We start from the raw sequence: 23,229 nt of genomic DNA, 5'->3' as shown, positions 1-23,229 counted from the left end.
GTCTCATCTGACAGCGTCTTGCTGTGCACTCAGGGAATGAGCAGAAAAATGATAATTGTCTGCCTAATTAATGCGTTACTTTTGGGGGAAGACTCGATGTCTTAACTGAGTTCATGTTTTTTTAATAGACTTATTTAAGGGGGGTGTCAACACGGAGGCCAGGCCAAATGAAGTGCCTCTTAATAAGACTGAAACAAGAGAAAACATGCACATAATTGATGAACAAACGCGTGACACAGTATATTTTTTAACCTTGTCAAGGTAAATCACACATTGTTTTTGCTCTTGCTTTTCTTGTGTGTGTGTGTGTGTGTGTGTGTGTGTGTGTGTGTGTGTGTGTGTGTGTGTGTGTGTGTGTCACTCTAGACCTGAGCTTTTCTCACTCACCCAGCAAAAAGAAGAGCTACAGAGGAGTTGCCCGAGACAGCATCAGCTCCACAGAGGGAGAGGTTTGTATTAAAACACACGCACATACACACACACACATCTGCACATTTTCCCTTTTTTCAGTGACCAACAGATTTCTTATTAATTTATTCAACATCTGTTAAAATATTGGCCAGCTGTGATGTGGACAGATATGATTTTTATTAAACAAGTTCCATTATTCTCATTAGACTACTCTCACATTTGATATGTCTTTAATTTCACCACAGGGTGTTTGATTAGTGTTTGTGTTTGTGTTTGTGTTTGTGTGTGTGTGTGTGTGTGTGTGTGTGTGTGTGTCTATCAGCCTGTTTGTGTGTCTTTAACCCCTGTCCAGTCCACTCTATTCCTTTAATGGATTAATTGCAGTGTGTTGCTCCGCAGCACTAATCGAGTCTGTCACAACTTATTGTCTCTCCCAGTGTGATAATAACTGCCACAGTCTTTTTTTCTGGATGAAAGGCTCTAGTCTGGCTAATGCTGTCAATTTACTCAGCGAGAGCAGGAATGAGTTCAGATCGGATAAACAACTCGAGAAGGCGATCAGAATTGGCAGGAACACAGAAAGCAGGCAGTGTGAGGCTTCCAGGGGAAAAGAGGGCGAGGAATTAGAAATGGTGAAAGTATGTCAAGTGACTTCTTCTTTCAGATTAGTCTGCAGTTCTGGCTGTTCATAGCACTTTTCCTTTGATCGCATTTTATTCTTCCTTTTTTCCGCGATCACTTCTGAGCCTTTGCTTTCCGCCCTTTCAAAATTTTCCATCGCTATTCTTTCTCTCTCACTCCCTCTCCTACACTTCCTTGTGTTTCCTTCTACCTTCTCCTTTTGCTTCATCTCTCCTTCTCTTTTTGTCCCCTTTACGTCTGTCTCCAGGTCTCAGAGGGGCACGGCAGTCCGGCCCACAGTCGTTCTGGTTCGATTCGTAGCGTGGCCTCTTGTGATGGAGGAGCTGCAGTCCTCAGGGCCCCCGGCAGTGCAGAAAGCTCCCCCAGACGAACGCTGCACCCACCGTCCACCGCGGGAGCCCTCCAGGATGGTTAGTACACCTGTACCCTCTATACATCCCATAATGAAGGATCAAATGGTCCCCAATACATCTGTAACTATATCTACTGATATACCTGCAACAGTGTCATTTCCAGATGTCTTGAAGCAGGAGTAACCTCAGTGTTATTGATCGCAGGTTCTCAGTCTCCTGCGATGTCGAGTCCCTCTCACGGTATGGAGGAGCACAGACAAGCTCTGGACTCTGGGTAAGACCACAAATAGTGGAAAGACATATTTTCGTTTTGAGTTGTACTCATACCAACTAACACTGCGTTGCAGATGGAGGAGGAGAAAACTGATTAATTTGAAAGTTTTTTGTCATTATTTGGAACCAAATCTGATTTTTCTTTCATATAAAAGCATTTATGAACAAGTTTTTTCCTCTACATATTTATTGTAAAAAAATATCAGGATTGGGAATGTAAACAATTATTTTAAAGTACTTATATGGTCAGAGGGATACCAGTGATGAGGAAATGAAACTAGAAAAGAAAGTGTTACTTTCAGAATACACAAAGTATTTAGTGCATCAGTACTGAATAATTCCTCCTAAATGTAATTAGAAAATACATACATACAAAGTGTTAGTAGTTCAGTTTATTATAAGTCCATAGTTTAACAAAGCACCAAAAAGATTCTCTATAATTCCATTGCAACCTCACTACATTTTCTCTCTCTGCCTTTGTTCCCTTCAGGTCCTTCCTCAGGAAAACTAAAGTGAAGGACAAAGATCCCAGAGCCTCACCTGGAAACAGGTAAATAATAACTGCCTCAGAGTCCCAGTGTTATTTTCCTGCTGCCTCTCTGGCATTAACTGATGAACGACACATTGTGGGACACTGTCCAGCTGAACATCTGGATTTCTTTGTTGTATCTTTCCTAAATGAGTCCAGGTCCAAGTGCGTTTTATGAAGGCATGGTACAGTAAATTTCACCACTGACCTCTATTTAATTTCTCTCTCTCTCTCTCTCTCAGCTCCACAGAGCCGTCAGCAGAGGACAGTCCAGAGAAACTCAAGGCCAAGTTACATGAGGTTTGGCGACTGTACATTGGGCAAAAATACTGATTCACTTTACAGATACTTTACAGTGAGGACACTAGGCCTTTATGAGACCTATATACTGATACTTACATATTGTAAGTTTAAAGACAAGTTTTGTTATAGTATGCCGTTTAGCTTTGATGTATTGTGTTATTTCTGTTGAACAGACCTCCCTTACATGGCCCCACTTCTTCTCCTATTCATATTACTTGGTATTGTATTGTTTTGTGTTTTGTTCAATCAAACCTTAATCCACTGAAATGACAATGAGTTGGTACTCTAAGAGGTAAACAGGAAATGATTGTACTGCAATCATAGAAATGCGTAATTGCATAATTAATTGAAAGAAAATGAATGAGTAGGCCTACATAATCCGAAATATCTCTTATAATCTTAACTATGTCTTCAGCAACACTGTAAAAAATGTCTATGTTAGCAACCGTAGTGGCCATAATGATACAATAAGATTAAAGTTGTTAACATGGGCATTTGTTACAGTGTATGCACCTGCATGAAAACTGTTTCTAATCCTGTGCAATATCAGACGTGGTTATTTATTTTTGGTTCTACACCAATCCAATTCTTTTCTCTCTCCAAGGACATGCTCTCAGCTTCAGACGAGTGCACATCAGAGGACAAATCAATGCAGAATTTAAGTGCATCATCACTAGTTTTGTGGACTTCAGTCCAGAAAGCTGAAAGTCTGAACCTGTAAGATTAGTCTCGCTTTTACCTCAGACAGTACTGAGACTCAAAAAACCTTCAAGCAGTACAGTGTACAGCTCAATGTGATACAACTCTACACTTATATATAAATATAATGTTACACTTTGTCTCTGACACTCAATAAATCTGTCTTTTACTCAGATGACCAGTGGATATATTGTATTTTCCAGGAGGAGAAAAGGAAGCACAACACAACATTAACAAAAACAAAAGAATAAAAACATGAGCCATATTTTTCCTCAGATCAAGTTCTGCACCCAGTTCTCTCCTCCTGATAGTCTGTATTTCTCAGCGGCAGCTCATCTCTGGATGTTTGAACACTGATCTTGGATCTTAATACTGTAATTCCATAAATGTTCACGCTCTCACACACTTACAGGGACAGAGAGAGAGAGAGAGAGATTTGGAGTTGGACTGCATTCAGCTACATCATTTCTAACCACTAATCACATTCACAGTTTGTGCTATAACAGAACGTCTTAAAAATGAAGGATGTGCCCAACCCTGTCCTCTTGCAGTCTGTCAAACTGCTTGAATATATTAGTCTAATCTACTTTTTATTGACTGTCAAATGTTAGGATGAAGCACATCAATCAAGCCCTGAGGAAAAGTCCTCATTTTCTTGATCCATTCGCTCCTCATCCAGTCTCTCTGTTGAAGAAATAGAAATAGAAATAGAGAAGCACTCCATCTAATCAACTAAACTCAGCCTCAGAGAGAGAGAGGGAGTTGGCTCTCACCACCAGTCTTATAAGTGTGTTGTTGATTTCTCAGGGGCCCACTCTGAACGATGATCTGAGTGCCAGCAGCAGCAGCTCAGTGGAGATCAGCGGCCTGCTGAGTGAAGCCAAGATGTCGGGACGCTCACACACCCTGGTGCTCTCCTCAGACGAGGTATACACACAGACGTACAATATTTTCCTTTTTTTTTACGGAAGTTCACTGTTGGGCAAGGTGATGACAGATTAGGGGATGAAAAGGTTAAACAAATACAATACATGAGATTGATTTCACCACACCAAAGGCACCCTAAATACGAGCTTACAAAATGAAGCTGAAGTATTTCAGTACATTGTCAGTTCAAATGTGGCCAAAATGCTCAAAACACATTTACAGAACATCTAGAAACTAAGAGACCCCAACTTCGTAATGTAAGCGTTTATCAGTCAGTTTATTTGTCAGTTTATTTGTTTTAAAGTAAACATTTATATGCAAACAACAGCTGAAACTCAAAAGTAAAATTTGCTCCCACAATGCACCTTGTTATTATTTTCATCTCTGACAGGGAGTAGTTTCTCTCATATTATTCTGGCTGAAAACAACAAGCTAAAAATCAATTCACCAGTTAGGCTCATTGTATTCAAATGCTGGTCAGGCTGCTGTAGTGGAAACCATATTGTTTTTTTCTCTGTTAACAACCCAGTCATCTTCTGCTGTTTTCAATGCTGCCACATCCAGAGTCTGGATATGATAGATGATGAGGTGAGACCGGGGCTGGTAGCCTCCAGAGGCTTGTGTTTTACTGCATGCACGTGTCTGTATAAGCCATTTGTCTGTATCTCAGTCCCACACATGATTCATGGTGAAGAATGGTTGTCTCACAGAGTAAGATGTGTTGCAGCATCTGAACTCATTAAACATTCATTAAGTATTATTATTCAGCGTTCTGTAAAAAATACACTTTTATTGTCATTGTGGACGAATACTGAATGTTAAAGCTGGAAAATTTTACATGTTATTGTCCCTGTCCGTCTCTCTCCCTGTTGTATCCGTTCAGATCCTAGACGAAGGACAGTTGCCGAAGCAGTATCAGTGGCAGAACTGCAGCATCACAGAGTGGACCTCCCAGCAAGTGGCCCGCTGGCTCATGGGCCTCAACTTGGAGCACCACATCCCAGAATTCACTGCCCAAAACATAGATGGAGAACAGCTGCTACTGCTGGAGAGCGCTGAGCTCAAGGTGAATTAAAACTTCAGGTTTTTCATACATATATTGTGCTTGCATGCATATATATTAGAGCCCACAGATATATTGGTATCGGCATACATGTCAGCCAATAAGTACAAAAAGTTGCAGTATAGCAATGCCAAACATGTTTGAGGGAATTTAGGAACAGTGCTGCCATTACATAGTCTGTCCTCGAGAGAGAGAGATATTTCTCAACTGTAAAATGTCCCACCCATGACATACCTTGGTCCCGATTTCTTTAAAAAATAAATGTAAAGGATGTTTGTTTATGTGTTTATATAAAAGAAACAAATATTGGTAGATATATTGTTAACAGATATTTTTTTAACTCTCAAATATTAATATTGGGATCAGCCTCAGAAATCCAGTTTCCCTCTGGCAATTCATATAAAATAAGGAGGTGCATATGTAGGACAAAGGAAGAAGGATGCTTATGCTTATCATTTGTTTCAGGCCCTTGGAGTCACTTCCTCCCAGGACCGTGCGCTGATCAAGAAAAAGATCAAAGACCTTAAAGTTCTGATGGAGAAGGCCAAGAGGAACCGAGAGAAGGTGGAGAAACAGCGCGAGAAGCTACAGAAGAGAGAGCTGGAGCAGCAGCAGAAAGAGGCGCGCAAAGAGAGCGCGGCCGAGTGAAGTGAATTGTTAGATCACCTCCCGCTTTACTGTAGCACCACACCAAGTAGCATCTCGAGGACCAGAACGTCAGCGGGCCCCACGAACGAACCCTGAGGGACGCCTGCTCAGTAGTTCAGTAGTTCTCAGTGGTGGAGCTACACACCCAACTGTCAGAGATTGTTGAGTGACTTTTTCACCAAGCAAATTAAACCAAAATGAGCAGTTGGATAATAGGATGCTGCCCCATTCATTTGCCTCATTCTACACCCATCCTGTATTTTTAGCCATTTAAGAATTTACACAGTTCTATTTATTTTGCTGTTTATTGCTGTAAATTTGGTTTATTTATTCATATCCAGAATAAGTCTATGAAAAGTTCTCCTCAGCCTCATCCCATATCATCTTCAGAGCCGTCTGTTGCCCATCACAGCACCTTTAGACATGACGACCGTGTACAGTGATGAATACAGATACAAATATGTCTGATGTGCCATTTTGATAGACTTGTGTATATCCTGTTCAGATACGTAGATCAGTGGGATCGCTCTGTTGCTTTGACTAAGCGCATACAGGCCAGCCCTGTGTGCTGGAATATATGAGGCAGTACTCATCTCCCACCACTGGGTGTCCTCATGCTACTTACTTTCTCTACTGAAGAAGGCAACACTGGAACTTTCCAATAGGAACTGAAGTGGGAACCAAGTGTCATTGGGAGGAACAAACTCTCTCAGTACTTGCAAGAACACTGGAAGTGCAAACACTGTAAATTTAACCTCTGTACTGGCTTGTCCAATGCTCCTTACAGTATACATGTACCATACTAAAGCAATTCACAAAGTATGAATGACGACAAGGACACCATACTGTACTCACTGGACTGGTTCTCATGGAGACTTCAGGTACAATGTATTCATGAAATTTGTAACTTACCAAACCTGTACCACAAAAACAAACAAACAAAAAGTTAAAATGACACCTCCTGCTTATATGCATAATGTTGCTTTGACTCTGCTTGTAACCTGCTTTTGACCTCTTTTTATATTCTCTCTCAATAACAAAGTAATACCCCGCCGCTGCCTTTAGAAATTCTAGAGTAGTAGAATTTTTCTGAACTCTGCCCGCTTCTGTGTGAGTGTCGAAAACACATACAGTAGACTGAACATTTCTAATTGTTTTTTTTTCTCTTTCATAAAAATGACAAAGTTCACCATGCAAATTACTTTTGGAATATTCTGAATAATATTTAGGAATGCTGCCATATAGATGGGACATCTCTGTCATCAATGACAGATGCAGTGAGTCCAATCTTAGGTATTATCGTACCTACTGATGTTACACTGGAAATTGCACCTGATGGATGCAATATAGTTTTAATTTCCTTTTGAAACTGCTTCAGTAAGATTTAAAACACTTTGATTTACTTGTTAGATAAAAAAATATATACCTTTTGAAATTATTTTAACATATGTATTTTATGCGACTATTGTTTTAGGATTATGAGGCTCACTGAGAGACGTGTTCCCTGTGTTACTTCTTTATCATTCCCAAGAATCATTCCGTAGGTTTACATTAAATATAGAGACGACAGTGCCACCGTGATAGAAATGAAGGCAGCTTGGGTTATGATTCCCTTTTTGTCTTAAGGGCCCTGCCTGGTGCACTGTTAACAGGTTAACAACAAGAAGAATAGTAGGGGTTACAGATACCTCCATGCAATGCCACAGTAATACAAGTATCACTGATCTGTTAATGTTATTATTTATTTATTTCTGTATTTAATGAATTAACTGACTACTGTTTATGATAACTTATACAAAATAAGAGTATTATTAACACCTAATAATGATTTATCCAGAATTGTATGATTACTTCCTATTGCCAAAACTTAATTAAAACTGTTCATTAAAAGATGTAGATTCAAATGGTTGTTGAAGGATTTAAAATTTGGAAGCGAGAAGAAAACACAGTAATACTCTCCCATCGTGCTTGTGGTGTTCCTCCAATACGACCATAGTGCTGCTCCAGTGCTACTCCAATAAACTGCTCATGATATGTTCTTATGAAATATTTTGTAACACTTGAATCTTTCTGTGAATACCCCCCCCCCCCCCACCCCCCACCCCCAAGCCAGTCAGCTGACTGCACTCTTTTGACTCTTTTGTATGTACAGTAAAACACTGAGAGCAATACGCTGTAAGAATCCTAAAGAAGCCTTGTTTTCTATTGTGTCAGTGTGTGTGCACGGTTTGCCTGAGGGCTGCAGAGGTTAAAAGGTCCGACTTGAGGCCAAAATGTGACTTCTGGGATGTTTTCTATGTGTTTTGACTGAGCCTGCCTGGCATGATGAAACCAACGTATGGATGAGACCCTGGTGCTCCTGGCAGGCGAAAAACACAAATGTTTGAGTCATGTCCGGAAGGGTTTGTCTTTCATGTTCGTAAAGAGCAAAAAAAAGATAATCACCACAAACTGCTAGCCATGCTTTCACTCTTTTAAAAAAGCTTATTCCTCCTTTTTTGTCATCACCTTGCTCTCTTTTTCGCAATTCTGAAAAGTTTGAAAGGGCAGCTACCTGTCACACTGAATAAAATGTGCGGTCACTGTCCATACTTTGTTTTTGTTTCTTCTTTTTTCACCACTTGTCGGACTTCCTCTACTGCACATAGTCAGAGACAGAAATCTCAGAAAATTCATGTTATGACTGTTTCTAAAAAACAAATAAATATGGATTTGATTCAGTCACATTAAGATAGAAGAATAGAATAGAACAAACAGCTTTCTCTCTGACACGTTTGCCATCCCCATGCCATGTACGTGTGGCCTGTTATTTTTAACATGTGACCATCCTCTGCCTGCGTGATGCCTTTCTGTCAGTTGACATCTGAGCAGACTGGCTGGCCTAGAGTCAGCTGTAGCTCTTCAGCCCCTCCCTCTCTCCTTTCTATTTATATTCAGCCTAATTTCACTCTAGGGTTATTTTCTTTTCCCTCTGATGACTCCCCCCTGTCACTTGTTGCCCCTCTTCTTCTACTTCATTTCCGTCTTCCTTCCTCTTACACCTCCCTTATCTGATGGGTGTGCTTATGGAGGCCTTTCCATGTGGGTATGGTTGACACCTTCATTACCGCCATTTGTGCGTTTATTTCCTATCTCCTCCATGCTGTGTGGAGAACATTAGTGTCTGGGCTGGCTGGCTTGGCAGTGCCATACAAGGAGCGAGGCCCTTCTTTCAGGGAGTTCATGGAGGAGCTGAGCCCCAAACAACTGGCTGTCAAACAGCTGAAGCAACAGTTCCTGGAGGCCCTGCAGGCCAACAATGCCCAGGAGGTCCTGCAAATTCTGCACACCGGGAAACTAGACATTGACATTGTGCTGGAGGTGGAGGACCCCAGCATGGTACTGGCCTCATACAAACAAGGTGAGCAGGAAGTGGGATGAGATTGATCCACATTTCACAATAAAATGATTGCTGATATGATGTATGTTTGCAACACTATATCAAGCATTTAGGCCCAGCAACAAGACTGTGAGAGATTACAAAGCACTGATTAAGAAAAATTGAGCGTAAACACTTCCTAAATATCATAGTTAGGTAATTAGTTCTGTAGTTTATCCACTAGGTGGTGCTAAATCCCCATGGATCCTAAAGCTGGATCTGACTAGAAACACTGTGGACACAAATTGAATTACAATAACATACATGCTCAGGTTACTGGAAAATATAATGCAATGTAAGAACAAAGCCATTATGAGATATAAATCTACTGTGACTGTGTATCAGGAATGTAACCACCCTTGACCTTTACCTTTTAAAGTATTTCTCTATAACCTTAAATATCCATCATCCATCATCCATCTGTTGTGTTCTTGCAGGACCCCATCACTCATTTGGGTCCTAATTGAGAAAATAGATCTACAGGGCCTTTAAACTCTTTTGGACATCTTATTTATTACAGGTTATTGGCTCCCAGGCTACAAACTGGAGAAGTCCTGGGCGATGGGTATTCATGTATGTGTGATGTACAATGCTCTGGAAACGGCACTGGTGCTCCTTCAGGAAGGTGCAGCCATCAACCGGATGCCCAATGGGAAGACTCCGCTGCACGTGGCCTGCGAGGTCTCCAACGGCGACTGCGTTGCCTTGCTTTTGGCTCACGGGGCAAAGGTCAACAGCATGTCACTGAGCGGACACACACCACTGCACTACTGCATCACCAGCGAGTCCGTAGACTGTGCCAAGCAGCTCATCCTCAAAGGTCAGGAGGGAAGGATGCATGGGTAGATGAATACATTAGTAGATGGATGACAGTGCAAATACAGGCAGTGTAAAAATGTCCAAAACAACTAAATAAGCATCGCTTTTTCTCCATGAAGGTGCAAAAGTCAATATCCACGGCAACAACAATGATGAGGACACACCTTTGCACGCAGCAGCCAGATTCGGCGTCCCAGAGTTGGTGGCTCTCTACTTGGCCCACGGAGCGTCTGTGGATGCAGTCAACTCTCTCCAAGAGACTCCCCTGATGACTGCGGCCTTCTGGGGTTTTGACTCTAAGGAGCAAATCAACAGCCAAGACCACCATATCGTCTGTCGCCTCCTTCTGGACCACCAGGCTGGTTAGTTTTTGGACCATTTTGTACAAGACTTTTTCCATTTTTGTGCACCATAGAGGCTTTTTTGGTTTGTTTGTTTTTTTACAACATTTCTTTTCTGTTCCAGATCCAAACCTTAAGGAAGAGGACCATAAAACAGCTCTTCACAAGGCAGCCTGGAACTGTGACCACATCCTGATGCAGATGCTGCTGGAGGCCGGAGCAGATACACGAGCCATGGACATCAACGGCTGTGCCCCCATCCAGTATCTCCTCAAAGTGACTGGTGTCAGGCCTATGGCCATACCGGAGCTCTGCTATCAGCTGCTGCTCAACTATAACGCAGCTCGGATCTACCCACCCCAGTTCCACAAGGTACAGAGATGGGGACTGACGATGTTAGATGATATATTACCCATGAACTACAGTATCTATGACACATTATATGTTGATTGCAAAAGGTCCTTGAAAGATTCTTGCGCTGTCTAATGTCATGCGTGTTGTTCTGTGCAGGTGTTGCAGACCTGCCATGATTACCCCCGAGCAGTAGAAATCATGGTCAACTCTTATGAACGTTTAAAGCCCACAAACAAGTGGAGAGTTGCCATTCCTGATGACTGCTACGAGGTAGTGAAAGGAACTATTGCACATGGATAATATGAAGTGTGTGTGTGAGTCACAGTACATGTGAATTGTAAAAAAGCTGGACTTCTAGTTCTAGTTATACCACAATGTAGTCTGTTTTTCTTTGCCTCCTCAGCGACATAAAGACTTCTACGACTCTTTGTTTGCTGTTTGCACCAACACTCCTCGCAGCCTGCTTCACCTGTCCAGATGTGCCATCAGAGCCAACCTGGGTGGGTTCTGCCACAGAGGTGTAGCACAGCTGCCTCTGCCATCTCGCATGAAGAAATATTTATTACTGGAACCTGAGGGGATACTGTACTGATGAAGAGACTTTTGTTCATAAAACTCAACTACTGTACGGGGTGATACTGTAATATGTAGCTTGTGGATTTCAATAGAAACATTCTCTACCTGTCTGCAGACTGTGGAAAGTGAAAATGCTGCAAGTTGGAGCCGGCACTAACGGGTGTGCCTGTTATATTTTTTGCCATGCATACCATTCCCAGAGGCTTTTGTCTGGAATAAATCCCTCTTTAGTGTCTTGACAGTACAGAAGAAACTACATACAAGCTGTCTTTGCTGGAGTGGAACCCTATTCACATGACTTCTATAAAGCTGATTTATGAAGGTGGTTTGAGGCTGGACATGACAGGACGCCATGCAACTAATTACAAATTGTGAATCAGTTGAATATCCGTAGTATTATTATTATAATACTTATATATCGTTTGTCTTTTTTGCAGTTATTTTCCACCAACTTGTGTCTCTGTGTGCTGTGAAGTGTGCTGCACATCCTCACACTTCAGAGGATCCAAATCTACCTGGCAACCTGCCTTAATGCTCCCTCTCAAGCTCATGCTCTCATGATACTCCACTATTTGCAGAACACTTGACAAAGCCCTCCACAGCAAGTGCTTGTTTTTCCAGTGGACTGCACATGTAGCCATGCACATGGACCATTACAAATACATACTACAAAACACAGCACAAGGAAGCACAAATAATCTTTGAAACATTTTGTCTCAACTCCCTCAAAACAGAGGTCACTCAGCAAAAACAGTGATTTTAACTTAATATCCTTTATAAGAATATCCACTTTAAGTTAACACCGGATGTTATCTTTGAACTGCTGTCCATCCTGACTTCTACTTTCCAAGTGGTTCAGCAGTAAATGCACTTCTCTTATTCTTTGAAAAGTCTCAAGAAGACCTTTAATTCTACCTTTAATACATCTCAGTCCATTTCAGCCAGGTGTTAAGTCTAATTTAACGTGGGGAGTTAATAACAGCATACAAAAGAAGCACTCACGAGACCGAGGCGGCCACCTGGAGAGAGAGAGGCGCTGCTGAACTATTAGTGTCTTCTTCTTTGCCCTTTTTCTTCAAATCTCCAAACATACAGTATACACAGATTGCAAACATTTCAAGGAATTATTTGATTGAAAGTGTTTTATTCTATTCTTCTTCTATTTCCAGTTTCCACATTGTTTGAACAATCCCAGTATATGGGGGTGGGCATTGTTCCATATTCAGAGTCATTATCTTTTCATACTAAAGATTTAAATGCCACTTAGATCAGTGACCTCACTTCACAACAGCTGTTTGTAACAGTGTGTAGTGTAATCATTATGAACATTATAGCAGTCCATAGGTCACACACATAAACAGGTCTGTCTTACTTTATTCTTTATGCATTTTAAGCCTGTATTCTAAACTGCAGTGTTTAGTCCAACTGTCATGTCAGTTTGAAAGCAAACATGTCCTCAGTCTGATAAGTAAACAAATACAATGTCAACAGTAAGATCATTCTGACTTTGCTACCTACCACAGGTGTTACTATGTGTTTGTGTAGCTCTACTGTATGTTTAAACATACATGATCTACTTTGGTATGTTGCTGTGTCACATCACATGGACACTTGTACCGGTATGAATGCTAGGAGATGATCGGGTTTAAGGCCTTAAATGGACTCTCTGTGGAGCTCTGCAGGTGCAACAGAGTGCTACTACTACCCACAAGCTCTGGCAGCAAACCCTCCAACTTAACATAAAACAACACAAGAGTAAGCTGTAGATCCAATATTTACTCTTACTTTACATTAGCACAAGAATAAATGAGGTACATTGTTTGTTGCGTCTTCAAACTGTTTTTCTTTTACATACAAGCTAAGTAAAAAGATCCAAATGAGGCTGTTGAAGCTCTGTAAGTCTGCATGAGTCCCAGACATCTTCTGTAGAGGGAACATTGCCTGGATGACTGAAGAGTCAGAGCTCTTAAAATAAACCAGTAAAAGTCAGGCAGAGAGAGACTACATTCTTAAATAATGCATTATAATAACGGGAAGAGGAAAACAGGTTTCACATTTAATCAAGCATAACCGCTGTAGTGATTCTGACATCGCAGTGATCTCATTTTTATTCTCTTATCTGTGAGAATGAGTTTGCATAACGCTGTATTTGTATTGCTGCTATGCCAATACTGCCTCAATGAGCTGGAAAACAGAGTTGAAGGAGACAAAGAGAGAAAAGTAACACAACCAGAATAGGGCGCGACATGTGGGCGCTCTAATGAAAGGGGGCACAACAGAGCAGGACGGCCTGTCCTCAGCCCACATTGGCAGCTGGCCACAAAAAGCCACTGGACTGTGTCAGCGACGGTGACAGACAAACAGAGCAAAGTTTCCTAAAAGCAGGCTGTGGAGAGAGAGGAGGGGGTCAGGGGGACAGTGAGGGGAGAAACAACTTCCAGTGGCATAAACTTAACACATTGGAGACAGTTTAATTTCTTATTACAGCTTTTTCTGTCGGTGATAGCATGAAACTCTTTAAAAGAATTTCTCACAAAATACCAATCAATGCATTAACAAATAACAACAAGTACTTCATAAACATACCATGAGCTGCTAAAAAGGCACAAGAAGTGTTGTACTGAGAAGTGACATGAGATTTTAATTTCCTACATTCACTGGTCCTTTTAGAGGTGAACCACAACTCCTGTACAGTAACACTTGGCCTTTGAGGGAAATGTTCATACAGCATAAAATGCGCACATGTCAGAGACAGCTCACAAAGCATAAAAACCTAAAATGGGCGAGTTAATATTTTAATCAACAAGTTCTCAAGGCAATTCTTAAGTGTATGAAAGTATCACTGGTATGCAATGAGGACATGGAATATGTGAAATTGTTAGATACAGATGAGGAAATATCTATTAAATCAATACAGCTTACATACTGTACATAGGGTTGTCTGAGCGTATGTTTGTGATGTTCCTATGTGTCTGCCACACTTAACTCAGTGTGTGTATCATCCTAACATGTTACGCTAATGTGAGCATGATGGCTTACAGTATGTCACGTCACAGAAAGCTTAAGTACAGTTTTCTGCTGTGCAACATTTAACATTTCACACAGGCCTCTCTAAAGTCAGTCACTTGAATATACAACACATACATCATTACAAAACATTTGGGATGAAATTACCAAACGACCTTCAACATGCAGAGGTGTAGTGTAACTGTGTAGTTATAGACAGTTATACTTAGAAAACACTGAAAACCTTAATTGAAAACATTTAAAAAGTGTGTATTTTAGCTCCAACCTCAACAGAGGAAAACTATTGTGACGCTAGAGGTTAACTTGGCAGTTATTACAATAAAAATACAATTATGCACTGTTTAGTCATTCATTCACATTAACTTTGAATATGTTGCAATACTATGTTTGAACAATTCCACTTATCCAGAAAGGCACCTCTCATTTTGCTCTATAGAACTCCATTGCATGCTTACACGTCTCATTATTCACAATAAACCAACTTTAAAAATGATCTCAGCTCACATGTGTTAAAGGCTAAGGCACAAGGTAGTGCTGACAAGCAGAGTCCTCCATTAAAAAGGATCACTTTTTGTGTACATTTCATTTTGAAGAAGCTAAAAGACTTAAAATAGAACAATTGATTTTACATTGATGCCATCAAAGCTTAAATAATTTCTTTCTACAACACGCATAACCAGTGCAAATTCTTCCTATAGTGTCTCTGAAATGCTGCAGTTGTTTGAGAACTGCAGTGAAATGCAGAAGTTGTGTGTATGAAGCTATGCTGCAAGTTATAAAGAACTGAAATGCCCGCATAAACAAACGTGGAGGAACAGACTTTGCTCCCTTTCTATTGGAGTCATTAAACACATTCTGTTTAACTGAAGTCACCCCACTGTGGCTGGCTTCGGCTGGGTTTTTCATTGAACCTAATGCAAAACACAACTTTACCCAGTAATCCAATTAACCAAAGACCATTTGCCGGTCTTAAGATTGTGAAATGATACATTCTGAAAAAAGAAAAAAGGACATACAAACAGCTAGCATGCTTGTTTCACAGTGTAACCTTGTTATCCCAAGTAAATAATTGAAATGTGAGTGAGGCAAAAGGAGATTAATACTAATATTGGCTTTCCATTACCATTAGCAGCCTGTTATCATCATACAGTATAATGAAATTAAATATGGTGAGCTTTTGCTGGGTTGAATTGCCTGGAGGCTGGCAGAAATAGCTGCATTTATCTGATTCTTGACATCAACAATGAGTGTTTTTCTCCATCTAGGTTTCTCTCTTGTGTGCGAAAGGAATCCACATCACACAAGTCCAGGTCCAAAAATATGCTGAAAGCATTTGGTGCCTTCTCCCCCTTACAGTACAAGTTTATCCATTTCTTTCAACATGGACCCTCTTCTTCTTTATTCTATTATTCTTTCATTCAAACTCCTTTGTCCTCCACGTCCTCCCTCAGTCCACCATCACCGAGTCCTCTCATACTTGCCCAGTTTCTTTGGATCCTTGCTGGGCATGCACCAGTCATCAGCCTCTGTGGTTGCCTGGTAATGCCGTAAGGCTGACTTGTTGAAAACAGGAAGTCTCTCTACTGACTCTGAGGACAAGGCCTGTGACACAGAATGGGGAACATATTAGTCTGGGGTCAGATCCAGGTTGTTTCTCATCGTTATTTCCCACAAAGTTTCATCTGTGCTTGATTAAAACTCTGTACACTGCTTAAGCAGAGACAGCAGAGGTCTGTCACCACTCAGTCCATCCAGTACATGTATATGTGAACTCTACACCAACTTGGCTATTTTTGACACAGGTCATAGTGTGGGAGGTAGTGTTGTTCTCACCTTCAAGTATATGACAGCTGAGGTGCCGTAGCCCTCCATAGAGTAGAGCTGCAGGTCACCCTGGAAGTACTTGGCATACAGACGGGAGATGGGCAGGCCATAGCCAAAACCAGCCTAAAGGAAGGAAAAATAACATTATCAATACAGATTAGCCTATCTGGGCCAGTTGTGAAAATATTACAACATTAAAAACACAGTGGATAGAGTAGAGGGTTTGCTTTGTAAACAGGTCTTCAGTTTTTCTTGTGGTTACAGTTTAAGCCAAGGACATGCTGCTGACTGAATGTTCCTCTTTGTAATAAGCTAATTTGCAACCACGCTCAGTTGAGTGAGTCTCTGTTTAGCACAGGGAGATTAACAATTTAGTTGATTTTTGCTCCCAGTTTAAAGCAGCACAACAAGATTTCATATGTTTAAAACACAAAATCCAGCTTGTAGTCTTGTAGCATACTGTGTACTGACGAAGACACTCATCAACAGCAAAGAGTTGAGAAATAAAGTGCAAACAGGTTTAGCCTCACCAGTGGTGCATTGCGAGAGTTGTCTACGTGGACTGGACTGGGAGCCGTGGAGTACATGTAGCTGAACAAACGCTCAATCTTCCTCAGAGGGACTCCACCTCCTCTGTCAGACATCTAAAAATAAGGGAGAGGTGTGTTAGATTTAGATTTAAGGGTCCTCTCATTGTTCCGCCAGCAGGCTCACGTCTGGTGAACTCATAGGTCTTCTATTTGAATGGAATCTAAACAATGTCATGCTTTCCCAATCAAGTCATCAGGGTTAGTTTGATTTACAGTATATTAAGGTAACGAGGTCCACATGGACACACATACAGTACAGTTGAATGGCACAACAGTTCTTTGTTAGTATCATCTTACCGCTGGTTTCCCTGTGCACAAGACTTCCTTTAGAACTAACGTGGTCTATCTTAACTCTCTGTGTCCTCAACTACCTTGATAGTGAGGTCCTCACTTCCCAGTGAAACTCGCACTTTGATCGGGGGCAACGTTAGGCTCGTCTCATGGGTCTCTACTGTGGCTCTCATGGCATTCTGACAGAGAACATACACAGTGGATTACTAAATGAGCAGACACGTAGTAAAGAATAATATAGGTCTGTTTTTCAGATTTGTTGGGTACCGTACCTTGAAAAGCTCAAACAGCATGTGGTAGAGATGGGATGGTACATAGACAATGTGGAGGGGCTGGTCAGGGTTTTTGGCTGTGAAAAATCAGATAATATTGATCATATAGAAAAAAAGACACTTTTGACATGACTAATTGACTAATATTAACTCTGACGTGACACAAGACAAACCTTCTCAACATCAGATGGAAAAAGACAACTTCATTCATCATTTTGATTTATATCATCTGGACCTTATCTGCCAAGAACATGCTGGCCAAGTATGTACCATTTATATTTAAGAACATGTTGTGACAGATGTACTGCAACAGGAATTAGACATATGGATTCAATTAAAGAACATATTGTAGCAATAACTACCACTTTTATTCTACTAAATTACATATTCTATTAATGTATACAGCATAAGTCTTTTTATGCTGTGTAACCCAACCCTAAACATATATGAACATGATAAAATAAAGTGTTTTCCAGGTCTCTTCCTGTTTAGGTTGTCACATTCTCTGTATGTATAACAGCCACAGTATAGGGTTCAAATTGATGTCTACAGTATAAGCAAGAGTAATTTGACAGAAAATATTACAACATTATGGTTGTTTTGGAAGACTTACAATTGACCTCTGTGATCTCCATATCAGGAGAGGTCAGGTAATACTGCTCACACAGCATCTTTGAAGTCTCATAGGCATCTGCAAAGTGAAACAAAAAGAAAAACATCGGTGGGAAATTATCACCACAAAAAAAAGACACCTCATGCTGAATGGAGAAAAACACTACAGGACATTACGTGTTCTGTCTTTTAGTGAACCAGTTTACACAACATTGAAAGATGTTTCCACTTCCCACTCTGTATATTGACTCTAAAAATATCAGATAATAAAAGGTCAAACAGTCACGAATCTGTGCAAACAGAAGAGTGGTGGAAAACAGATAACACATCCACGTGTGTGTGTATATAGACAGTAGTATTGGAGCTGAGGAAGATCATTCATTACCTTTTACTACCTCCACAACGTCACAGCTGGGATCAATGCTGCCAATATGCTTGGGATGGGCTGGGTTCACACTGCCTTCAAAGATTAACGCTGCAATTCACAATGCAATAAATATCTGTGAGTCCAAAATCACAAACGCATAGACACAATTCACCAGCAATAGCTGAACGTGTATTGCTAACATAGCCACACATACAATAAAAGTGCTGCACTACTGTAGAGCTATCGAGGCAGGCAGAGCCCCTTTCTCAAGTCTGTTAAATGCTAGCTCTCAAGCATTATTAGCACTTTGAGTTAAATTGAAATGACATGAGCCCAGACTGTGAGCTGTGAACTGTGTTGATTAACTCACAGTCAATCACCGAGTGCAATACTGACTGTGCTGGTTCATGAGCATGCGTGTGGAGATGCGGCTCATGTAGAAGCGGTCCAGGAAATACTGAACGTTCTGGTTGGTGACGGGGTCCACGCCGAAGGCCTCCTTGTACTCCACCACTCCCTGAGCCATGGTGGGAACCACGTTGTTGTGCCGATTACGGACGTTCACCAGAGTCTGCGTGAAGCTGAAGGCAAAGACATGATGGACGTGAGGGTATGTGTGGGCAGGCAGCACAACATAGCACATTGCTGTACATTCAAATAACATGATCTAGTTGATTTCTATCCCACTGTACTGGAATGGCAATTCAAACTAGATTTTCAACAGAAATTTTCTGTTGCAACAATAAATATCAATATCTTCCCAAGCCATAAATACACATGTGGACACCACACACACACACACACACACACAAACAAATGCATGCACATGCCAGTCTACTAAGGATGTGCTAGTATCTAGTCTCCAAATCAGAGCTAATCCCAGAAATGTCCTTCATTTACCTGCTTTTGATAAATGTATGCTAATTCACATGAAAAAAAATACTTCAAACAAGCATCATCCTCCACTTACTATCCACCATTACCGTTGCCTGGAGCTACTTCAAACAAGACGGCATAAACAGTCAAACAGGTACACCTACTGTTTGCAGAGTGTCCAATGGTGGCTGCAGCGTGGCTAATTATAATAGCACTACTTCCATCATCAATATGAAGAAACCCCATTTAAAGCAGTAAAACAAGTTCTAACAGATGGCACCTGATAAAAAGTCTCAACCCGAGTAGCAAATATTGAAATGTGAGTGTATAAATAAGACTAATCACTCCAAATGAAAAGGAATTACTGCTGTTGCTGAACTACATGAACATGCTGGGTTTTGCTGAAGCAGTGGTGCATTAACTTAATGGAGCATCGGGAGCAACACTGTAATTAAACTTCTATCTTTGAGACTGACAGTGGCACTCAGGAGCTGTACAACAAGGTATGTGAACGTGAAAGATGTGACCACAGGCATTAGGTTCAAACTTCAGAAACATATAACATATAATTACAGGATGATTGGATTACTATTGGCAGTTAGTGAATAATTAACTTGAAGACACATTCTTACTTCTTGATTCTCTACACAAGCAATATGCATGGACTGGAAAGTGTCTGTAAATGACTTACTTTGTCAGGACATCCCTATCATCTGGATCTTCTTCTAAAAAATCTACAAGCTCCAACAAACTCTGTGAATACCTGGTGGACACAAAAAAATGAGAAAGAAATTACAGAAACACACTGAACTCAGTTACTGTATATCAGAATGACTCAGTTACTGTATATCAGAATGACAAAGAAGCTCCACTATAATGAAAAAAACCTTGTGGTTACATTTATGTGAAACTGTGTATTGAAACCAATGTGTTTAAAAACTAGACATAGAGCATTTTTCACGTGACTAGAATAACAATGTCTTTAGATAATAGTGGCTTGTTTTATCACAGACGTTATCTGTAGGCCAGTGGATGAAGAAGACTTGAGCGCTGAGCTCATTGAGTCACACTCTCTCGTGCTGTCTCGCTGCAGACAAAACTGGGTGAAAGGTGAACAGCAGTGTGGCTATGCTTTCTGCGCTCTCAGTTTGTCCCTCGACTGACCTTCAGCTCTCTAATTCTGGAGAAATCCCGTCATGCAGATAGATGTACATCTTGAAATAGACTTATTTTGCAATGTATCATATAATATCAAAAAAGCGTCGCCTCTCTCCCCTCGTCAACAACATTAACAAGTGATAGATCAACTGGCAGAAGAAAGAGTTCTGCAGTAGTGGGAAGAGAAAGCCACAGTATAGGAGGTGCATGGCCAAATATAGAAATAGAGTGGGGGTGGGGTGCCGACCTTATTGTTAACATGTCTTAACGTGATTTGTACACCAAACATGCTAGGGTAAAGTCTGCAGTAGAATACTGTGTTCTAACATGATGCTACGGGGAAGTAGAAGCAACTCTAAGCAGTGAGATTACCCAACAAGACTGCAGTAAAGTAAACAAACTAGACTGTATTTTGGGAGCTCTCCTACAACTAGCCTGTATGTTTAGCATGTCTCCTTTGTTGTATGCAGTAAAAACTGGAGGTAAAAGACAGGAGAACTAGTGTCGTCTAGGAGTGTTTCATATCATCTCATCTCAGAATAGATATCATTATTATTTCCCTACACACATCTGTACTTTGGTGCCCCCTCAATGTACAGCTTTCACTCTTTGGAACATGTGCAGAGTGTACCTTGAGATGGGTTTGTGTACACACAGATGCGCACATGCTGGTGTACCTCTACCTGTCTGAGGGTTGTGTGACCAAAACAAAAAAGTGGCACTGGTGTAATGCATTCCTCAAAACTCTGAATCTGTGCTGCAACATTAAATTGGAGTATATACATAATCTATTAAGGCCCGTTACATAACAATAACATACCAACATTGCAACAGGGACTGTGAGGTTGGCCGGTGCATTGGCCTATCTAATTCCAACAAAGATCATAAAGCATGTTCCCAGATCAATGGCATCTAGCCAGAAAGTACACAGAAAACAGCTGGGGGAGGGCAACTGGTGCACATTTAAACAGAACAGACAAGACCTCACACAACCTCTGACAACATCAACAGCATTGTTTCCATCGGATCACTGCTGCAAGCCTGTGACTAGTTGAATTTACCAAAACTAAAGGAGGAAAATTGCGTTCAGATTGGATGCATTTTATGTTTGAAGGGTGGAATACAACGGAAGTATGCTTTGAGAGACAATAAGGAGAGGGCTTAAATGACCCAGACACTAGTGTTGCATAAGTATCCCCTGCTGAAATGAGAACCAGCCCCTGTACGACCTTGTATAACCTGTGAATCCTGAAAATAAATGACAACAGACATACAGTAGGACTCTCACTCTTTCTAGGCACCCTAAGGTTCCTTTCCTCATTCTTGCTTTGACACTGTTGCAGAGAGGTGCAGGAGTTATTAACAATGATTATGGTGCAACCAGATTATACAGAAATATATGCAGTGTAGTCTTGAGATCCTACCAGCTGGTGAGGAGCTTTAGGGATGGAGTGCTGAGGAGCTTGTCAGGGAGGAAATCAATTTCTTTCATGATGTTGGCCAGTCTGACAGGAAGCTCCTGCCGCAGGAACACAAAAGAGGTCTTCTCACATGCATTGGCCGAGCCTGCAGTCACATGAGGGACAGAGTCAGGGGGGGAAAAAGGACAGAGCAAGCATCTAACTTGGACCCTGTCCTGTCAAAAAATGAAAAAAAAAAACAAAAAAAACAAAACAGCAACCTTTCCTAAACATCAACATTTGGTGGAAAACTGTCCAGGATTATTTGTGGACAGTCTTTCCATAGATTAATTTCTTGTGCAAAACAAAAGGAAAATTATCTGCTTTTTTTATGCCTTTTTTTTTTTGCTGAGGTAGCAAAAACATGAGCTTTTTGTTTTTTCCTCTGTTGGTCATTGCAGGATCAGATTGTCCATAATGTCACTACTGTAGATTCAGTCATCAAAAGAAAACGTTCAAAGTGGTAATTTCAGAATCATGAGGTGTGAAGGACACAATAAAAGATCTAAGAAACATCAGAACCTGTATAAACACCTGTCTGCGTGTGTGTTTGTGTGTTTTTTCATGAGCTGGAATACTGCAAAGTCAGCTGTCACCACACACTAAGAGAATAACGTGAGTTGCGCAACAGCCATGTGAGTGTTGAATTAAGTAACCTGCATTGTCCGAAAAAATCAATACTTACCAAAGTCAATGAATTGCTTCATAGACAAGGGAGAAGGGGAAAACTTAGAAAACCTCTCCACTTGTTTCGGTATCCCAGCAACCGAACCATTTTTCAGCAAGAACTGGGCGAACTTCATTTTTCCTCTCCGATGTTACAACAAACTGTCCTTTCTTTCTTCAGCACGCTCCAGTTTGACGCCTGTTAAGCTAGCAGGGCTAATGCTCGGCGTCGTACCAGTAAAGCCTTCGTTAAATGAACGTCTTTAAAGGACGCTGGTTATGAGTTCCCCATCATTGTGCTTCTCCTCGAGCAGTTTCCTCCAAGTTGTTGAATGCCCTTTCAGGGTTTCTTCCAGCAGTGCGGGATGTGTATTGTTGTTGGGCGGGGAGGAGGAGGGATTGACGTTATAATCAACCAATGAGAGCCAAGATTTTTCCCGGAACTGGAGCATGAACCTTTGTGAGAGAATAGCTTTAGGAAATAGGAGTAGGGCTAGCATTGTGTGGTGTGGAGACTTTAATGCACATTACACACTGCAGGGGAGTGAGGAAACTGATGGCAATGGTCAGGCAATAGAAGACTGGTTAGATGGGAGGCATTTAGTGTGCTTAAATGATAGAAGGAACCATGTAATACACCATATTGCTTATGTAAAATAAACATTCATGCATCAGTGACTGATGTGGACAGGGATGGAAAATGTGTGTTTGAGGAAGCTAACTGGCAGAA

The 23,229-nt window shown here is 41.0% G+C and overlaps 3 protein-coding genes across 5 annotated transcripts in view; 2 read left to right on the top strand and 1 right to left on the bottom strand.

Moving 5' to 3' along the window:
• The window catches only part of ppp1r9a (protein phosphatase 1, regulatory subunit 9A), a 41,656-nt gene extending 35,808 nt beyond the window's left edge, over positions 1–5,848 (top strand). Inside the window, exons 11-20 of the mRNA XM_070921504.1 lie at positions 367–449; positions 1,301–1,463; positions 1,611–1,680; positions 2,170–2,229; positions 2,451–2,508; positions 2,685–2,729; positions 4,018–4,137; positions 4,702–4,725; positions 5,021–5,203; positions 5,666–5,848. Of these exons, the coding sequence (XP_070777605.1) occupies positions 367–449; positions 1,301–1,463; positions 1,611–1,680; positions 2,170–2,229; positions 2,451–2,508; positions 2,685–2,729; positions 4,018–4,137; positions 4,702–4,725; positions 5,021–5,203; positions 5,666–5,848 (989 nt within the window). The remainder of the gene's footprint in view (positions 1–366; positions 450–1,300; positions 1,464–1,610; positions 1,681–2,169; positions 2,230–2,450; positions 2,509–2,684; positions 2,730–4,017; positions 4,138–4,701; positions 4,726–5,020; positions 5,204–5,665) is intronic.
• Positions 5,849–8,935: 3,087 nt separating this feature from the next.
• Positions 8,936–11,372, top strand: asb4 (ankyrin repeat and SOCS box containing 4). The gene is made up of 6 exons (XM_070922331.1): positions 8,936–9,248; positions 9,787–10,086; positions 10,205–10,447; positions 10,551–10,798; positions 10,937–11,050; positions 11,184–11,372. The coding sequence occupies exons 1-6, from the start codon at positions 8,936–8,938 to the stop codon at positions 11,370–11,372; spliced, it is 1,407 nt and encodes a 468-aa protein (XP_070778432.1).
• A 1,740-nt stretch (positions 11,373–13,112) lies between these two features.
• On the bottom strand, positions 13,113–22,823 carry pdk4 (pyruvate dehydrogenase kinase, isozyme 4). 3 transcript variants are annotated; one of them, XM_070921907.1, is made up of 11 exons: positions 22,509–22,823; positions 21,798–21,944; positions 19,907–19,978; positions 18,736–18,920; positions 18,358–18,447; positions 17,974–18,051; positions 17,361–17,437; positions 17,169–17,267; positions 16,738–16,851; positions 16,217–16,330; positions 13,113–15,985 (listed from the first exon to the last, which is right to left on the bottom strand). In XM_070921907.1, the coding sequence occupies exons 1-11, from the start codon at positions 22,634–22,636 to the stop codon at positions 15,842–15,844; spliced, it is 1,248 nt and encodes a 415-aa protein (XP_070778008.1). In that variant the 5' UTR covers positions 22,637–22,823; the 3' UTR covers positions 13,113–15,841. The 3 variants fall into 3 exon arrangements, with proteins under 3 accessions (XP_070778008.1, XP_070778009.1, XP_070778007.1); XM_070921908.1 differs by having other exon boundaries at positions 17,361–17,422; positions 17,956–18,051; positions 21,798–21,939; positions 22,519–22,823; XM_070921906.1 differs by having other exon boundaries at positions 21,798–21,939; positions 22,519–22,823.
• Between the last annotated feature and the right edge of the window lie 406 nt (positions 22,824–23,229).

This window comes from Enoplosus armatus, chromosome 16 (genome assembly GCF_043641665.1).
Source record: "Enoplosus armatus isolate fEnoArm2 chromosome 16, fEnoArm2.hap1, whole genome shotgun sequence".
Taxonomy (NCBI): domain Eukaryota; kingdom Metazoa; phylum Chordata; class Actinopteri; order Centrarchiformes; family Enoplosidae; genus Enoplosus; species Enoplosus armatus.
The sequence above is the reverse complement of the archived record's forward strand: the minus strand, read 5'-3'. Positions and strand labels throughout refer to the sequence as shown.

Bases quoted from the DNA above. Each gene is read 5' to 3' on its own strand.
- asb4 (XM_070922331.1), top strand. From the start codon at position 8,936: ATGGTTGACACCTTCATTACCGCCATTTGTGCGTTTATTTCCTATCTC. The intron at 10,448-10,550 runs GTTAGTTTTTGG...TTTCTGTTCCAG, and splicing joins CCTTCTGGACCACCAGGCTG to ATCCAAACCTTAAGGAAGAG. The intron at 11,051-11,183 runs GTAGTGAAAGGA...TTGCCTCCTCAG, and splicing joins TTCCTGATGACTGCTACGAG to CGACATAAAGACTTCTACGA.
- pdk4 (XM_070921907.1), bottom strand. From the start codon at position 22,636: ATGAAGTTCGCCCAGTTCTTGCTGAAAAATGGTTCGGTTGCTGGGATA. The intron at 21,945-22,508 runs ATTTTTTCGGAC...CCCTCATGTGAC, and splicing joins ATTGACTTTGGTAAGTATTG to TGCAGGCTCGGCCAATGCAT. The intron at 17,268-17,360 runs GTACGGTACCCA...GTTCTCTGTCAG, and splicing joins TGCTGTTTGAGCTTTTCAAG to AATGCCATGAGAGCCACAGT.